The sequence below is a fragment of the Citrus sinensis genome, chromosome 2 (genome assembly GCF_022201045.2).
Source record: "Citrus sinensis cultivar Valencia sweet orange chromosome 2, DVS_A1.0, whole genome shotgun sequence".
NCBI lineage: Eukaryota > Viridiplantae > Streptophyta > Magnoliopsida > Sapindales > Rutaceae > Citrus > Citrus sinensis.
Window position 1 is genome coordinate 32,626,227 of NC_068557.1, and position 20,039 is coordinate 32,646,265.

Here is a 20,039-nt window from a genome sequence, read left to right on the forward strand (position 1 = left end):
TTCACCTCCATAAATTGATAGGTTAAGCAATATGAAGATTTGTTTTATTTAGTGGAGGAACAACAAGGTAAGCCATTGATAGGTTAAGCAATATGGAGAGTTGGATAAGCTCATCTAGAGAGTTCAGAGGAGCTCGGGATAACTCAAGTGAGTTAAGTGGAGCTCAAAAGAGATCACAAGGAAAATTAAAGGTACTTCATGTGGCTTACATTTGAAATATGATTTGAACTTCAAATTGTAGATATAGTAAAACAAACACAAATTTAAAGAGCACACATACACTATACACTACAAGAAAAATGACCTACTATGACAGGTAAAACTGTCATAGTAGGAGGTGGATGACAGTTGTTCATACCGTCATTGTAGCCAGCGTCAAGAATTGATGACAGAACAATACTCGTCATAACTTGTGATGGATATAACCAATCACACAACTATCATAAGTTTATTTAGAGGGAAATATAATAATTTTGAATTTGACCCTTTTTTGTTTTTTATTTCGCATGCTATATTTTGAATTTTTAGCAAGAAATCTTAAATTTGGCGCAAAAATGAAAATTATAACTAATTGACTTTTTTTTTACAATTAATTCTGAAATTAAATTTATAATGAATAAAAATGAATATTTTGTTACTACCATGAAATGCTTATCATTTTAATAAAAATCTTGCAATTGATTTAGAAATTAAAATTTCATAATTTAGTTAATTAATTAGATTGTTAAAATGAATATTGCAATTAAAAATTCACTAACAAAGAAAATGAAATGCATAACACTGAATAATTATCGATAATTGTCAACAAACATAATTTAACCAAATACAAGTGGCAAGTCCAACATAAATAGAAGAGTATTGTAACAACATAAAAACCAAATTTCAGCAACATGTAGAAGACTAGCAGTTTTGAGACTAATGAACCATGATCAGTTCGTTTCCAGCAACACAACAAAGCCAACAACACTGATCAGATCGAAAAAAAAAATTCATTCTAGCAGTTTTAGTGAAGCATACAGCAAATACCAATCTAAGAAGACGCTAAAAACGTGCAAAGATGCACCAATACTCATGACCTATTCTTGCATCAAAGAAAAAAGATGGCCAACTCCAGCAATACCCACCATCTTCATCAAATTCCAACATAGCAAGTGTAACAAGCTAGGTAACTGCACAAGTAAATATAACATCATCAAAACATGGTGGGGAAAATGATCTTAAAACATCTCCCTTGCAATTACCACAGACTTTTTTGAAAGCTCACTGATGTGATGCGATGGAGCTTCTTTTATGATATGCACAGCTTTTTGGTTTGGCTTTGAGCACAATCAAAATCCAAAGATATCAGTGAAGCAAGCAAACATGCAGCTAGCCGCTCTAATTGCATGCACGTGTGCTATACTAACTATTGAATCCAAGTAATACATAGTAGAGGTTGTCATATCAATTATAAGAATTCCATAAGGTCTAAACAAAAGTGTAAGTATATAAGGCTGCATTAAGAAGAATTGAGTGAAGCACTTAGCATTCAGCAACATTCAGCAATAGAAAATGTATTGCAAATGTAGTCCTTTTCTAGCAGCAAAATCCAGCAGCCCCTAAGCCAAGTAAAATGTACCCCATTTCATCAATCGAAATATATCCAGAAAAATAAGTATTTACACATGAAATTAATTGAATATGAAAATATTCAATGAAGAATAAGGCCAGACCCTTTTTTTCGCTTCTCTAAAGTAAGGAATTAAAAAGGATTGAAGAAATTTATGCAACAAAATAAATAAAAATATAAATTATATAGTACTATTAGTTGTGTATAACACCTACCACATAGACAAAGCATCCACAATAATCTTTGCGCTCTGCAGTTTCCTGTCAATAAGTAATGATATATAAATAAAATTAAAATCAATAGCTATAGTTGTAATTCTTAGGCCAAATCAAATTTATATGTACTTAAGTTCATGATTCTTTAAGTTTTGTTCTCTTTAGCATGCCTTCCTACTGGTAATCATCCCATGCCTTAATTAAAGTTTAATACTGTTTTGAATTAGAATATACCAAGAATTTGAGTGAATGCTAGAATTATAACTCTTTAAGATTAATGCATTGCATGCTCAGCCTCAGCAAACTTATCAATCAATGTTTGCATACCCGAAAAAGAGACTAAAAAGAAAAACAGGAATTAAATAACAACTAATATAACCAATTCCTTACTTGAAAAGCTTGATATCACATTTCAGAATAAAAATAAACATAACAAAGTTTCCTTACCCAAATTTACATGAACATCATCATCAAATTTGATGCCACGGGATAGGGACTCCCCCACTTCCCTCGAGCCCCCTCACCTACAAAATTCTGCACCCCCCTTGGAAAAATCTGTAGCAAAAATAAGTTTTTGTCTTGGCTGACAATTCCAAGTAGCCCTTTATATGTTCTGGTATGTATAGTCCCAACAAACAAATGAGAAGATTTATCAGAATTTTTGAAATATATTTTAAGACTAACAGGATTGTGAATAAACACCAACAAGAGCATCAAAGGAACAAGAAAGAAACATCACCAGCCTTAAGAAGTCTCCATGCATCTTCTCCTCTGCTTCAATAGCTTTATTAAGAATTCCACCTGATGTTGCACTAGTGAAAAAATTATATTGAATGAATAAATAATAGGAAACTTCAAAGTCTGCAGTTAACTAAATTACTAATGACGATTAAGAGATTCACTCCACAAATTATTCAAGAAACTTTTGCAGATAATATTAATTAGATTTTGAAGCAATTTTTCAATATTCTTTTCATTCCCATTGAAGGATCAAGCATTACGAGCCAAAATGCAAACACAGGGCATTACTTGAGTAGCAACTTAATCAATTGTCACAAGTTGTACAAGACTTTTCAATCCAAAAGAAGGCTGAATTGTAGAATAAAATGTAATCCTATCATTAAAAGCCCAAACGAACATTATTAACTAGATTTTTAAATTTCTTGAATCCTAAAACGGAGAGTTCATTCGTATAAAGCTATCAATTCCGGCCTCACTGTTCTACTCATCCCTGTCTCGCTCAATTTAGCCGATTAATGAAGTAGCTCAAGAAATGTTTCTAAAATTTAATAAATGAGAAAATTCTATAATGAATTATTGTAATACTAAAACACAACATTACCCAGAAATGTAATAGAACCTTTAACAAACACATGGAATGCAAAACTCATATGTAAAAAATATATCATTAATGCAAGAGTCGGAACAACATCCTATACTATATATAAATTTATAATCACAAATCGAGTAAGAGAAACAATCAAACAAAACAATAATGCAAAAAAAAAAAAAAATTTGAAACCCACAAAAAAAAAATCATACTTAGGGTTTAAAAGAGATGAGAACTTTGAAGCTTGTGTCGAAGATAGTTGAGATAACGGCGAAGCTCACCATCACTTGCTAGAAATCGCTGAGAAATAGGTAAAGCTTGCTTGCGAATGAGTGTGGCTTTCAGGGATTCTTGATGGCTAGGGTTTCGGCTGTCGTCGACAGGTAAGGTTTTGGTTTCGATTTACGACTGAATTTGATTCCGCTTTGGCAAAGAAAGACTGCGGCGGGTCAGCGGCGAGCCAACGACAGTGAGGGTTGTCATTGTCAGTGAGGAGCGAGCTACATTCGAGAGAGAAGTTTTAGAGTAATGAGTGAGTGTGGCCTTAACACTTGGGAAAAAAAGAGGTTGAAATACTAATAAAGGTGTGAAACAACGTCGTTTCACTTCTTTCTTTGTTTTGATGTTGTTTTATTTTTATTTTTTATTATTTAGAATTTTTAAAATTTCGGTCAAATCAAAAGTCAAAATAAAATTCTATCATAATTTCTTGATAGAGAAAATATAAATCATTAGTTGGTCATAAGTATTTGACAACAGTAAATTCTATCATATATTTATCATTAATTTTTGATAGAAAATTTTTTTGTCACATGTATGTCGTACTTATAAGATATAAAACCTTTTAGTCAAAAACTATCACATGAGTAACTGTCATTATAGGTCATTTTTCTTGTAGTGATATGGTTCATCTTTTGGCTTACATTCACGTGAGATTAGCATATATACATAACATGAGTTGGATGTTTGAATGGAGATGTGGGCGTTGTTAAAGATAGAGATAGTGAATAAAGATGTAGAGCTAGAGTGATAACAATACAGTGGAACATATGATAAAAATGAAGAATAGAAAATGGTAGAAATAGCCTCCAAAAAAACAAAAAAAAGTGGATGATGATCCAGGAAGGAGGTAAAGGAGCCCCAAACATAAAGGTCACTCTCCATTTTGAAAAATATGGCATTTATATGGCAGAGGCTAGTGGTAAAGAGAGTGGATAAATTTTTAAAGTTAAATGTCATGCTTAGGTTAAAAAAAAAGGGAGAATATCTTTAAGTTATATGTCGCATTTAAGAAAAGGTAGAAATTTTTTCTTTTTGTACTATTCTTTCTAAAAATATGTTTTAAACGTCCTATCTCAATGATAAATTTTAAAGTGATGATACAACCATAAATTCTTATACAAACTTATCTTTTACAAACTAATTTGACATTAATTTATTGGTTGAATAAAAATACAAAATAATAAAAATAGATCATGTGGGGCAAGAGATATTTAATTCAACCAATTTTATCATACCATATCAGTTTGTACAAAATAAATTTGTGTAAAAATTTGTGCCTATATTATTACTCTACATTTTAAAGCTCATCTAATGGAATAAATTCTTTCTTGTGACATCCTTATATTGCTCCAAATATTGTGTCTAAATAATATAATCATCTATATGTCCTTTATTTATAGGTCCAAAAATCATCCCAAACACAAATAATGATATTCATCACTTAGCAATTGGAATGAAATGTTGAGATAATTTAGCTGCATTTAGTAGGGTCCGACTATGGTGCAACTGTGGTACTGTGCCACAGCTGCATCCAACCGTTGGATCTACTTGAATGGGTACAGTCCATTAGGATCCAACTGCTGAATACAAATGTGGTACGGTACCACAGTTGCACCACATATTTTCCTCATTTAGTATTGTTGTTTGGATTTACTAATATATTTTCCCGCCATATCCCATCCCACAAAATAGGAAAGAAAGAAATTAATGAATCTAATTCATTTGGGCTAGATTCCCAGAGGCCCGATCCAGTTAAACACGTCACGAATTTTTTTATTAAAAGGGGCCTCGTTGCCATTAAACCACATCGCCAATGATTTTATTGTATTCGAAAGTTAGCAAATATATATATATATATAGTAGCAATTAAACCATAAAATGAGTAAAACCTCCTCAATGGATTGCTCAAATATTAAAATCACCAAAAGGGGGTTCATTAAAATAATTGAACAATTTTCTACTTAAATTAGCACATGGATTTGAACTGGAAATGCATGCATGACCATGTGTGTGTACTGAATTCAATTGGATTTAGATGGGGTACCGACCAACAAAGCAGCAGCTTAATAATTAATAATAAAGGAATTTAGAATTTGTATATACGCATGATTCCTTTCCATCCAGGCATGCATCTGCCTTCATCTCCACCTTCATTTTCCTTTTAATATATAGTTTACTTAGTCAAATACATTAACTATAACAAAAGTAGCAACTAGCATAAATAAGATGTATATACATATAGAGAGGGTCCAGGTCCATGCATGCCAATAACAAGTGAAAATTTAACACTTACAGTCAGTTTGGTAATATTATAGTTTTTAAAATCATCGTTGTTAACTATGATGTAGTAATAAACAATTGTGAAGAGAGTCTGTCTGTTAAATATTTGGTAAATTTATTTAAAAAAATGTCGTGTGTTTTAAAAACAGTCATAAGTGTTTGGTAAATTTATTGTTAAACTGTTGTAAGAATACAAATAATTGAAATGGATGTAATGATAAATAAAATTTGCTTACACATTTATAAATATATAAATAAATTATTTTTTATCATCTATATACTTTAATTTAATTAAAATGAATATTTTAATATTATTAATTTTAATTTTATTTGTTATTTAAATATAATTGGTAATAATAATGATATCTTTAAATGTAGCGATTTTATTTCCCAATTGATAAGGATAATTTTAGATTTTTATAAAATATGTGAGGACATATATGTAATTGTATTAAGTATAAAACCGATTCTCAAAATTAAATTTTTGAAAAGTTACACCTTCCCTACTTTTCAAAATATCTTTTAAGATGGGGTAATCTTACAAAAAATAAATTAAAAAAATTACTAGATAATAAAATTAATTATTAATTTTTTAAAATTATTTTTGAACCTCTAAAATGCAATCTCAAAAGGGGCCCTAATATCAATCAGAGGAGGAGGATATTGTCTACTGATTTTAGTGGCTGTGTGGTGTCTTAATTTCTCCATCCATTTTAATTAATTTTCAGATAAATAACGACTGTAGCCTCTCTATCTATGGCATATTTTGAAGCTCGACCAGTACCAATCAAGCCTAATCCGTCACCAAACAAGCTAGGACCAAACTACAATACCCCACGTTGCGTTTCTTCTACTTGTGTAATGTTTCCTTTTCTTGTCATAGAAGCGTGCTCGAAATGATCTCCTTTTGTTTCCTTCAATTTACTTACTTGTATTTTTCTTTTTGAAAAGAAACTCAAAGATTGAAATTACGATTTTAAAATGCATCACTTAACAATTAACCATTTCAAATTCCCAATTTGTTCCATTCAAATCCTTCATTGAATTCTAAGTTAGTTAAAAATATTTACACAATCATAAAAGGACAGTTACATCCTTATATATCTTTATTAATTTTATTTTTTCATGTAAAAAATCTACTGATTTACTTACGATAGATTTATGACCATAAAACTTGGAGGTTTCGCATTGTTTATCGCATTTGCTCTTCCGTAAACTCGTTGTCCCCGCTCTCAGTAACATTCTCATTAATTAACTTTCGATAACATTCTCATTAATCATTTGCAATAACCTTGACTAGCTTAAATCATTGACTCTTATCTTAAACGATAAATATAAAAGACAGCTCAATTAAATTTGAGTGAATTGAATGCCTTTGTCATTGGCGTTTCTAGAAGGTGCAATTGAGTCAAGGACTTGAAAGAAGTAAATTTTGAAGTTCGTTCATGACTTAAAAGATGCATTATAAAGTTTGGCTTCATTGGCAATGGAGTTCCCTTAAGTGGCTTGACTAAGTTTGCTCTCTAGTTTGAGTCACATAGAAGTCGCATTTGTTGAGAGAATCTGTGCCTCCCGGTTCGAGTGGGGACTTCTAATCTGGATTATGGTACAGACTTAAAGGTGTCTCCCACAGTTGGGGCTCTCCCCAGAATAACTCGTGGTTAAGATTAAAAAAAAAAAAAAAAAGGCATTTTAAAAATCTGTGGTCTCCAAAATTTCATTCGAAAACGAAAAGCACTACTCACCTTTTATAAAGCATTAAATAAAACTATATGACTGCGACTCTAGCGGACTACATATATCTTTAACAGGAGGACATCACTAAAATAATAAGAAAGGGCGTACGTATGTGCACGATCAGAAAGTGAAGGACAAGGTTAGGAATCGGAAATGCATAATTAATTGAAAAGGCAATCAATATTAATGGAAACCTCTTATTAAATTAATTGTAGCATCAACAAATTGATCAACGGATCCACCGATCTTGCTTTTATTTAGCTATTATTTTCCTTCCTATAAAGTCTATATCATTATTGTTATTTATTATCATCATCAAAAAAAAGTAAATGATTAAATCAACAACATACAAGAGGCAACTAGAAGAAAAGGACATGATCACCGACAATCACCATTCACGATCATTGGTGGGTGGCGGTAGGCAGTAGCATGGATTGGATTTGTATATGTAATATGAATTTACATGATGGTGCAAGGCGCTGTTGGATTTTCTTCACAGATGTAATCTGAGCAACGACTTCTGTAATAATCTCTAGTATCGCAGCCGCCAGCCCAACCCTCATACACTGGCCTTCCACAGTACCCATCATAATGCCTCGTTTGCCCATAGCCAAGATCGTAACATGGTCCCCCACCGCGCCCCTCATAACATTCCCTGCAGCACACCCCGACCGGCGGGTGACACGGAACTGGAGCCGGTGCTGGTGCAGGTGCCGGTGCCGGTGCCGGTGCCGGTGGTGGTGGTGATGGTTTTGGTGGCTCTTTAGGCTTTTCTGGCTCTTTGGGTTTCGCAGGCTCTTTAGGTTTCTCGGGCTCTTTAGGTTTCTCGGGCTCTTTGGGTTTCTCCGGCTCTTTGGGTTTCTCAGGTTGTTTTGGCTTCTCGGGTTCTTTGGGTTTTTCAGGTTGTTTTGGCTTCTCGGGTTCTTTGGGTTTCTCAGGTGCTTTTGGCTTCTCGGGTTCTTTGGGTTTTGGTGGTGGTGGTTTAGGCTTTTCAGGTTCCAGGATTGCAATACTCTTGATTGAACCTTCACCTTTGCAGCATAGTTTGTCCCTGATCTTTTCAGGACTGCAGCACACTACTTTTATTCTCACCGTATTCGTCTTCTCATCGAATATCTGGTCTTGTATTTCTCTTGTTCATAAAGTTGTCAACATATATATATATCTTAGCTCACTGATCCATAATAAACCACTTTTATTGACAAATACAAAAAACACAATCCCACGACTAATTAATTATTAAAGTGATCGGAGATAGAGACACTTACGAGGGAATTTGCAAAGTACTTTCTTGACTTTCTTGTAGCACTTTGAGCACTGAAGGTCAACCTTCAGCACCATCGTCGTAACCTTCTGTAAACATTACAGAGATAGTTGATTAATGAATGATTTGTAGCCATCACTGATATTTAGTAATTACAGGCCAGGGAGTGGGAAATATTTTAATGGTTAATTTCTGAAATTAAAGAATTAATCAACAACAGAAGCAACTCTCTCTTTCTCTCTCACAATCATCATGAGATGCACATAAAAAATTTAACCAAAAGGGCAATTTACAAACCTTCTCCCCCATATACAGCTGCGATGCGAGTGCTGCTGCGATCCGAGCCTCAGAAAATGAGATACTGATTATATTATTTGGAGAATGTGGGAGCTATGTATGAAAAGGGTCTTATAAATGAAGCCAATTTCAAGCTTATATATATATATATGATATGTATGAAGGAGGAAAACGTAAGAGTTTGAATTCCCGTACGCTTACAGCCAATCATCTGCCGACAAGTCGTATTGGACGTTGAATTGCATGTTATCATCAAGATTGTCGTTATGTAGAAAGTGTTGCTTCTCATTTATGATTGCTGACTCTCCAATCTTCCATTGCATTTGCACGTGCTGGCTTTTATTGGATTGACGCAGCCCATCACCACCCCTCCCTCCCCTTTCTTTTTAATCACTCAAGAGTCACAGAGATCATTAGTTTTAAAGATGCTTCACTTGAATCCTCCCTTACAAACTCCTAATCACATTCTATTTCATTCAATTTATTTTATAACTTTTTTTATTTTATAAAAGTTAACAACATCACAAGAGCAGTTTTAGAGTCCTACAAATTGTTACTGTTGTCTTTCAATAATGCATAACACATTTCAAGGTGAGTGTTAACATGGTTAATTAGCAGATATTTTATGCCCTAAATCTTTATTGAGCTACTTTCTAAAAGCAAAAGTGATAAGCACCCTCTCCATGCAAGTGCAGCACATCGTTCCTTGATCTACAATCATGGGCCACGCACCCCTCACATGGCGACCGTACGCGTGTCCCAAGGCGTAGTGCGCCACGGATCAAGTATTCATTCATCCACAACAACTTTCGCGTCTCAATGTCAAAAAAGAGAACTACACGGTGTGGTACGTGTCGGTTTGAGATGCCTGACAATCACAATAACATTAGTCGTTTGATGAAATGATTTCATCGAGCTACCGTTGATTGCAATTTCCATAAACAAAGGGCCCCACGATCAGCGTAAGCTTTTGAAAGTTTAAGCAATCCCCGTAAGTATAGCTCCAAAGCTAAGCAAGCAACTTTTTTTTTTTTTTGAATACTGATTAATCATCATATTATTGTATTACACAGATATTTACAACAACTGCTATTGTAGCAGAGATATTACACTGATATTTACAATCAGATATACATGATTGGAACTTACATTATTACATTGAATTCTATGAAGTACATGCCCAGACAAATAACCCCTCACAGGAGAGGGATGTCCATACTCCACTTACATTTTGCAAGGGAGAATGATTTTTAAATATAAAGAACATTTAGCCCCCACAATGCTTTTGTGGGGGCTAGAACCGCTGCCCTCACAAGCATTGTGAGGGCAGCAGCCCACCACTTCGGCCAAGGCCGAAGTGGCGCTAAGCAAGCAACTTATATAGGGTTGTGGGGGCTAGCTAGCAGCTATAATATATTTAATGCCTAGATTGGCCACAAGGTCTAAATTGAATTAAAAAGATAATGTTATTAATTTGCGCTAACAACTGATTCTAAATTTTAATTTGTGTAATAATGGCAAGTGGCAGCAAGAGACATACAATGAATTTAGGTAAGAGTTTGGAGTTTGGAAGTGTCGGCAATTGGTGGTTGCGACTTGCGAGAGATTAAATTTAAATTTCCAAAAAGCAAGTTTGCTTAATGGTTAGGTTACGTAAATTTTGGGGATTTTCTTTTTGTTTTTGTCCTTTTCCGGACAAAATATGGAATCTAACAGACAGACACATAAACCTGTCATTTCAATCTTCTTTAAACGAATTCGTTTTTTCAAAAGTGTGTGAAATTTGTATATGATAACAACAATAGATTAAATTAAAATTGATAAAAATAATTTGTTATCAGTTGAAAACTATTTTATGCTCAATAGATCACTTTATTTAATCTGACTATGCCAATAATTAAGAAAAAAAAATTAGAGTAATTTACCCCTATATTTCAAAAAGTGATTATATGTTTTCTTTTTCCCCAATTGGTGTAGGCTGTAATGCGTACAGATTTGTTTTTATAGTGTAAAAGTTTTTTTTTCCTACTAGAAAAAAATAATATAAATTCAAATAAGACAAAATTTACAAGACATCAGCAAAAAATTAGACCCACTTGTTCATTAAGAATTTGTTAATAATAAATTAATAATTGTAAAGCTACAAGTTATTATCAAACTAAATGTTTGTGGGATCATATAACTTAAATGACATTTGTCTCCAAAGTTTAAAAATCGTGAGAGAATGTGTACTAGCTTTAGAGAGACTTGAAACCATTGTGTGGATGGGTTCATTCCCTCCTCATTTGCTGTACTTATTTTCTTCTATGAAATGAAGGCATTTTCTTTTCAAAAAAAAAAAAAAAATCGTGAGAGAATGTCCAGGGGTAAATGAAGATTTTATACGTAAAACTCATAATATTATCATACTTTATTTAGAAATTCAGTAATTCTACAGAAGTCTACAGGTTCCATAGCACCTATAGACTTACTTTAATATAATAAAGGATTTCTTACTTTAATATAATAAGGGACAAGTTAAAATATAGAAAAACACAAATTTTAATATATTATGAGATATAATATAGATAGCATTTACTTCTCGGATTGGATTAGGAATCTTAGGATTATGAATGTGGAGCAGGCGTGAGAGTAAATTGTTTACTTAATAAGAGTGTGGAATAGGAATCAGAATCTCATTTATGTGTTTATATTGTCTTGAATTGAAAGTAAATTACTTCAAATTACAGTTTTATCCTTATTTAAAGAATTGTAGTTTTTAATTACAAAGTGAATAAAAAATATATTTAAAAATAAACTATTTATTTTATTATTAAGTTTAATTATATAAATAAATAAATATTATTAACATTCTTAATTATATAAATCATAATTTTTTTATTAATTTTAATTTTAGTTATGTAAATTAAAAATTATTGATAAGAGCAACACAAATGAAACATTATTATTAATAATATAATATAATATTAATATTTTGTTGGAATAAACTATCTATTGCTATTGCTATTAACTATTAATACTAAATAAATATAATACTATTAAAATTAAATAGATATAATAATATTATATTTTCAAATAAAGATAGTATGTAGTGATATTATCAATTCTCTACAAATATGATAATATTATCCTTAAGGGTCCAGCTACGTTGCCTCTGGGGTTTGGTGCCCCATTTTTTTGTCTTTTTCAAATTCACCGTTGGATACAACGCAAGACTTGCATAATGGCTTAGATGTGATTTTAGGCTATTAACATTGAAGGCCCCTCTTGTTCATGCAAAATAAGAAAAATCAAAAGTTTTATAATTATGACATAAAAGTCCATAATATATATATATATATATATATATATATATATATTTTTTACACTATTAAACTAGATTTTCAATTAAATGACTTATTCTTACATGTATTAATATCTATTTAAATTAATAAATTTATTTATTAATTAAAAAATTAACTAGTTTATTATATAGTTAAACTATGTATATTATTTACGAACCATAATTAATGATAAATATAATTTTTTTTTTTAATTTAACATAACGGCAACCAATTTCCTCTCACCCATGTGACCAAGGTTCAAACCCCATAATCTTTTTTATTCCAACACAAGAGATTTTACTATCTCAAGTAAATGTAATGTACAAAATATGAAAATAAATTTAATTTGATATTCTATGTAGTTAATTTTTTTTTTTGGAAACATAAGATTTATTTAACATATTATCAATTATTTAATTATGTAGTAAAAATATGTTAATTTACTAATAATAATAAAGTGTTAGTTTATAAATTTGTAAAATAATTTTTGTTTGTTTGAACAATGAGTTTGTATTTTTGGTTGAGTTTTTGTCCTTAAATAAAAGAATAAATTTAATTACACACTTAAATAAATTAATATTTGTTACTCCACCCCAACAATTTAAATAGTCATTAGTACACGTCCATATGGTTGAGATCTTTCATTAACTTAACTAAGAGAAGGGTAAAAAAATTATAAACAATTACTCTATTTTAAATAATTTAAATATTTCATTAGTTTTCTTTTATTTAAAATAACTTAAATAATTCAAAAAACTTTTCTTTTAATTTACTAGTGCTTGTATGTATAAAGAGAATAAGTGCTTGAATTCTAAACAAATCATGGTTTTTAGAAGCATTAATGCAATTAAAAATATTTAGGTGCAGGATTAATGTGTGAAAATTTAAAATTTTTTAGTGTTTTTGTTTTTATAACCAATAACAGGACTTCATTGTAATTAACCTTGAAAAAGACAAAAGAAAGGGGTATCAAACCCATGTTGCAACGTAGTTTTGCCCTATCCTTAAATAATTTTAACTTAGATTACATAAATTATTATTTTTAATATATATAATATTATTAAATAATATAATAATGTTAATTCAATATATATATATATATATTTTTAAAATGTAACATTAAATTATTTTAATAAAGATAAATCATATCATATTTAATGAATGAAGGGTAAAAAAAGGAAGACCCCATGGGTGAGACTCTCACTTCACACTTTCAAATCCCATTCTAGTAAGTAAATAGAGAGATTGTCAATTTCCCCCCTACAGTAATCAACATATACCATTTTCCCCCCTGCTGTTTTTATAATGGCCAAAAACCCACATGACAGCATAAGTTTACAATATTACCCTTATTTGTAACTACTCTTTTATTTATATTTATTATAAATTAAATAAATCACATGAATAGAAATTAAATAAAAAATTAAGTATTAAAAACAAGAAATATATGTTTTGATATGAGCAAAAAAATTAATAATAATTTTTTTTTCTTATACTTTATTTATTTTGTGAAAATTTTCTTATAATAAATATATAAGAAAATTATTATAAAATGATAAAAAAATTATTATAAGAAAACTTGAATGACAAATAAAAATTTATTATAAGATAAATAATAAAATATTTTGCCTATATTTTTTACATTTAATTTTAAAATATTACAAAATTTTATTATAAGAAAATGTTCACAAAATAAATAATTACAAAAAAAAATTATTATTAATTTTTTTTCTCATATTAAAACATATATTTCTTATTTTTAATACTTATTTTTTTATTTTATTTCTATTCATGTAATTTATTTAATTTATAATAAATATAAATAAAAGAGTTGTTGAAAATAAGGGTAATATTGTAAACTTATGCTGTCAATGGGATTTTTGACCATTATAAAAACAATATGAGGGAAAATGGTATATGTTGATTACTATAAGGTAGAAATTGGCAATCCCCCTAAGTAAATACTACAATAATGCATTGGAGTATATATTTTTGTTTTCTTTTGCTTATTCCCATATTGGAAAAATACATATAAAAGATCATAATATTAATCTCATAATTAGGACGGGAGCCCTTTGAGAATTTTAAAGGAACTGCTGCTATTTACGAGGTGGGCTAGAGAGCCCGACGGCGTGTTCAAAGAATATCATTATTTAGGCCGAGCCCAAATTTTGTTTCTGGGCCTCACATGCTATGAGCTGATAGTAATTAATGGTCTGAGCTTCAGAGTCAGCAAGTTAAATTAAATGCCCTCACTCACCAACCCGAGCCGCAAACGCAAACATTGCAGAGCTGCAGGCTGCAGCGTCGCTCTTGACCAGTGTTGAAGGAAAACCAGTACACAAAGGTAGACTGGTCTACGATCGCATCATTAGTATTCCACCGTCAAACAGTTCTAATATAACCGGACCCATTAATTAATTATAGTGTACTGTCCTCATTTCGAGTGCAATTTCAAATCAGTTTTCAATAATTAATTAATACCGACATGGGCAGCAATCATATTCTTACAGAATCGATCTTATGCTTTTGCTGAACTTCCACGGATTTTATTTGCTTTCGGCTTTCAGGAATCAGGGTTCTGGTTGTCATCATCATCATTACATATCAGAATCAACTTTTGATCCTGGGAAAAGTCATGCAGCTTCTGTTTCCTTTTCGTCCTTTTTTCATGTTCCATTCCATTGCGTAGATATGAATTATGGCAAATGTTATGTTACATGAAATGTAACATATACATTTTATAACAATCACATAAATTGTGTAGACTTATTATTTGTGTAGTTATCGTGGAGTGTGTATGTTACATTTAATGTAACATAAGGACTCACTTGAATTAAATATATAATTAAATCAACGGTCCAAATTCAGAATTACCATTCCCCAAGAAAGAATGCATGATTTTATATATACATATACATATATACACACCTATTACATTTTCTATCTGGTTTTAACAAAAGATGCTCATTACCATATTAATTAATTTTCATGCATGCATGATTAATTTGTAAAATTCTTTCATATTGATTTGAGCCTTCACTTTGGGTGAAGGGTAGGGTTGAGGCTCAAGTTGTTTACATAAGGACAACAAATGAATAACCTTTTCTTCTTTATCTTTCCCACCCTTTTTCTTTCACATATGTCACTCCAATATAATGAAGTGATGATAATGTGTATGATCACCACGCATGTCACTCAGTGAATGGTTAAAAATGGAAAATGGATCCCATCTGATGCAATGCGATACGATGCCTGCTCCAGTACTTTTTCAAGATACTTGATAGCCATCCCAGGCTGACTCTGTGACCATAAAGTGTACATCTTGATTGTGTTATCGAGCAAGCATAGTATCATTCCGGCTTGGAATCCAAAATCGGCGGGCTCCATTCCAAAGAATTATTCACAAAGTGACAGCCACGTTTCCATCCATCCATCCACAAACGCTTGTCTTTTTTGTTCTTTCATAATTAAGCCACAGCCATTACTCATTAGATTTCAGCCCTTTTTTTTGTATGATAATCTTATTTACGAAGATTTGTCAAAAGATAATTATCATTTGTCACTGACAACCCATCCACAGCAGTGTAACTAATGTCAATATCAATAAAGAGGGAAGCCAAAAAGACATAAATATAAAAATAAAAGTATCTTGCATCAAGACGAAAGAATAATGTGAAAGAAGAAGCTTTGTTCTTTGCTAGCCATGCAAAAGAAAACCTTATCAAGATCTTTCCGGAACTTTTATTATTAGTTATATTATAAAAGCAATAAGTGCTTTTCGAGTGGTATGAATGAATCATGATATATATGAAGACTGAAGTCATATTATGACCATCTTGTCCGATATATATGAAGTCATATTATGACCATCTTGTCCTAGTGATGCTTTTAATACAGATGACAAACAGTAGCTAGCTAGCATGTCATTTCGGGAAAAGATGAAGGGCATTTAAGGAGACGGTGGGTCAGCCTTAGCCCTTAAGGACCATGTATTAAACAAGTCCACGTCAGATTTGCAGATTTCCACGTTCCTTTTAAATTACGTTCACTCCCCACCACCACCCCAAAACAATGCGAACTAAAGAGAGAGAAAGAGTTTGAAGCAGGAGTGAAGAGCTGCTCATCATCAATTTGCTCATACACAACTGTTCCCCAGCCTCAGGGCTCAGACTCCGCTTGAGCTTCTTTGTTTTAGGATCATCACAAACATAATGGGTGAGGTAAGTAAGTATAATATTATTAATCCTCATAAATAGATTCTTTGTTTTTAAGTTATGTCCTCATAGTCGAAGATCTCAAATTGTTGTTCATTTTTCTTTCACTTGTTGTTGTACCTTTTATTGTTCTTGTTGTTTTAATTAGGTGATAGCTAGCTCAAAATATTTGATATATATTTGTACTATTTTTGTTTGTGGGGTGTGAAATCAAAGGAGAACAAAGAGGAGCAAAAGAAAGAAGAAGCCAAAAAGGAGAAGAAAGAAGAAGAGAAGAAAGAAGAAGAGACTCCTGAGATCGTACTCAAAGTTGATATGCATTGTGAAGCTTGTGCTAGAAAAGTTGCTAGAGCCTTGAAAGGATTTGAAGGTCATTATTATTCTCTCTTTATCTACCGTCCATCTAATTTTAATTCAAATTTCTAGCTATGTTTAACCTTGTTTTAAAAATTAAGAATATATCACATGTATATTCTAATCAAATACTGTCCAAAATTTCTAGCATAAATTTGTAACAATTACTTTTCAAAAGCAACTCAAAATTTAACACGTTTATTTTTACCACCCACACCCCCCCCCTTAAAAAAAAAAAGGGAAAATGGAAAACCAAATAATCAACTTAATGATGTTCTCATATCTCACCAAAAAAAAAAAAAAGGAAAAAAAGGTGTGTGTCGTGGTATTTGTAATATTAAATAAATTATTAGAGATTTTAATAAAGAATGCTATGAATTAATTAAAATTGATGTTAAATAAATGTAATATTATTGTTGGCAGGAGTTGATGATATTACTGCGGATAGCAAGGCGAGTAAAGTGGTGGTGAAAGGAAAGACAGCAGACCCGATAAAGGTGTGTGAGAGGCTACAAAAGAAAAGCGGTAGAAAAGTGGAGTTGATTTCGCCTTTGCCAAAGCCACCTCCTCCTGATGCTGATGATCAGGAGAAAAAGGAACAGCAGAAAGTAGAGAAAAAGGAAGAGGTAATTATTATTTAAACCTCAAATCTTTTTTTTATTATTAGTGGATGATTTGGAAGTAAATGTAGTGAATCTTGTTGCCTGTGGCTGGTGGCTGTGGCTGATATGAAATGAAAATAACAAAACAAGGCAGCTCCATTCTATTTCTTTACAAAGGCACGTATTACAAGGAAGGTGGACAATGAGTACTGACACTGTATAGGGTTTTGACCCCACAGTTCCCCAACTTGATGCACTCTGCAACCTGCATCTGCGTGGCCATGGGGTTCACGGGTTGTTGATTTCTCATTTCTCCAAATTTCATACAAGAAAACGAAATTGCCCCACAACATTTTGCCCACCACTCACCCCTATAGCTAGTTAGTCTTATAAAATATTAATAGCCTCTCTGTCTCATATACATATATTGCAGTAATTGAAATATTTCTACTGAAAATACAGTTGGATTATTTGAGTCTAAAATATAAACTGTATCCATCTTTTATATGTATAATGATCCAATTTTGTTTAATTAAATATCAACTTTATAAATTGGGTGTAAAAATTAAAAGGAGCGAAAGCATTAATTAATTAATTAATTGTTGCGTGAATAGTTGATATATACTATGTAGGTTTCTCGAGGCAGCTTGTCTTGTGTTTGCTACTTTCGGCCGTCTCATTTTGTCGGGCGTTGAGCTATTTGGCTTCTTATGAGTTTCTTATGTTTTAACCCTAGAGAAAATGATCATTAGAATTGGATATGGTATCCAATTAGGCCACCACTTACAGGCTTCTGTCTCCGGAATTATTTGTCTAATCTGATTCATAGAATCAGTAATCAACTGTGACCTTGTTATTTTCTTTGAAATCTCTCTATGTGGCTTTCTGCATGCTCAATTAGTTAACGGCAGCTGTAACTATTTCCTTTGCTTTTGGTGGCAGCCTCCTGCCGCTATAACAGTGGTCCTAAATGTTCGGATGCACTGCGAAGCATGCGCTCAAGGTTTGAGGAAACGTATACGAAAGATCCAAGGTATATATTTTCATTGGCACTCTCATTTCCCACTGATACTACAAATATATTACTCATTCAACTTAATGTGTTGCTATTACTGTAGGTGTGGAGTGTGTGGAAACCAACCTAGCCAGCGGCCAGGTAATTGTAAAAGGTGTAGTTGATCCTGTGAAGCTAGTAGATGATGTGAACAAGAAAACAAGAAAGCAAGCTTCCATTGTGAAGGATGAAGAAAAGAAACAAGAAGAGAAGAAAGAAGGAGAAAAGAAAGACGGAGGCGAGGAAGCCAAGGTAGATGAAGAAAAGAATAAGCAGCAGCTTGATTTTAATATCAACAGAAGCGAGTATTGGGCAACCAAGAACTACTCGGAGTTTGCTTATGCCCCTCAAATTTTCAGTGATGAGAATCCAAATGCTTGCTTTGTTATGTGACCATCATTATTATTAGCTGTGTTTAATTTTGATGTCTTTAATCTTGTTCAGCTATTTATGCAATATTACTAATATGCATTAATTAATTCCATGCAAATTTTCTACGTTGACATTTATATTGATATGTACGTTAATAAGATGTGACTACTTATGTGAGCGGAGGCTGAAATTGATCTGGATTTATTGGTTGCGAATCATCTTTAGGTTATAAGGTGTAACCTATGTGCATGTTAATTTCCTCTTTAGCTACTAAAAGTACGAACTTATATAATTGGCTAATAGCAATACATTTTGAAAATCTAGTTGTATTATATGTTAGGTCTTTGATTTGACGTCGTTAGATCCTTAGTCCAGTGTTGAGCTTATATATGAATAATTACGTATTGCGAACTATCATATGAAAGTTAAGTTCAATTAAAAGTGATCTATTAAGATTTTCAGTAATATAGACTTAAATGTATCTGATAGGTATGGGTCTTTAATGTGTAGAGATTTACGAATAATGTTTATTTTTTTAATGGATTGAAATACTAAAGATAACATGAAAAATCATCTCTATAAATAGTTATCATTCTCAGATCACATGTATCATTCTTTTTTTTTTTTTAAGAAAGTGTATTGAGAACTTAAAGAATTCTCTAAGAAAATATGTTGACCTACAAGACAAACCATCCGACTCTAAAGAGTAATTAAACACTATGGATTCATGTACAATTTTGCATATTTGATTAGTGATTCTTGGTGACACAATACAAATGTTCTTGAATTTTAGATGTTGGTTTTCACCAAAAGCTATATTATTTTTGGCCACCATACTTCTTAACATTTATAAATGATTTTTCAATGAGTATTTCTACTCTTTATTAAAGTGTGGGAATAATAATGTTATAAATGAGTCTTACAATGAATCCTCATTGAAAATTTTATATGTATCTATGATTAACTAAGAAAACTTAAAATTAACAAGAGAATAATGTTATAAATGAGTCTTACAATGAATCCTCATTGAAAATTTTATATGTATCTATGATTAACTAAGAAAACTTAAAATTAACAAGAGACGTCCTTGCTAATTTTGATGT

At 31.6% G+C, this 20,039-nt stretch overlaps 2 protein-coding genes and 1 long non-coding RNA gene across 4 annotated transcripts; 1 reads left to right on the plus strand and 2 right to left on the minus strand.

Moving 5' to 3' along the window:
- Positions 1-756: 756 nt before the first annotated feature.
- Positions 757-3,739, minus strand: LOC127900236 (uncharacterized). 2 transcript variants are annotated; one of them, XR_008052284.1, is made up of 5 exons: positions 3,367-3,739; positions 2,564-2,636; positions 2,272-2,437; positions 1,825-1,869; positions 757-1,169 (listed from the first exon to the last, which is right to left on the minus strand). It is a non-coding gene; the product is annotated as an uncharacterized LOC127900236 (long non-coding RNA). The 2 variants fall into 2 exon arrangements; XR_008052285.1 differs by lacking the exons at positions 757-1,169; positions 1,825-1,869 and adding an exon at positions 1,907-2,163.
- Positions 3,740-7,632: 3,893 nt separating this feature from the next.
- Positions 7,633-9,176, minus strand: LOC102613216 (protein PYRICULARIA ORYZAE RESISTANCE 21-like). The gene is made up of 3 exons (XM_006467217.4): positions 9,015-9,176; positions 8,722-8,806; positions 7,633-8,583 (listed from the first exon to the last, which is right to left on the minus strand). Exons 1-3 carry the CDS (start codon positions 9,024-9,026, stop codon positions 7,913-7,915), a joined length of 768 nt encoding a protein of 255 aa, XP_006467280.2. The 5' UTR covers positions 9,027-9,176; the 3' UTR covers positions 7,633-7,912.
- Positions 9,177-16,384: 7,208 nt separating this feature from the next.
- On the plus strand, positions 16,385-19,113 carry LOC102612914 (heavy metal-associated isoprenylated plant protein 7). Its single transcript, XM_006467216.4, has 5 exons — positions 16,385-16,560; positions 16,771-16,924; positions 17,332-17,534; positions 18,453-18,543; positions 18,629-19,113. The coding sequence occupies exons 1-5, from the start codon at positions 16,552-16,554 to the stop codon at positions 18,955-18,957; spliced, it is 786 nt and encodes a 261-aa protein (XP_006467279.2). The 5' UTR covers positions 16,385-16,551; the 3' UTR covers positions 18,958-19,113.
- The last annotated feature ends 926 nt before the right edge of the window (positions 19,114-20,039 follow it).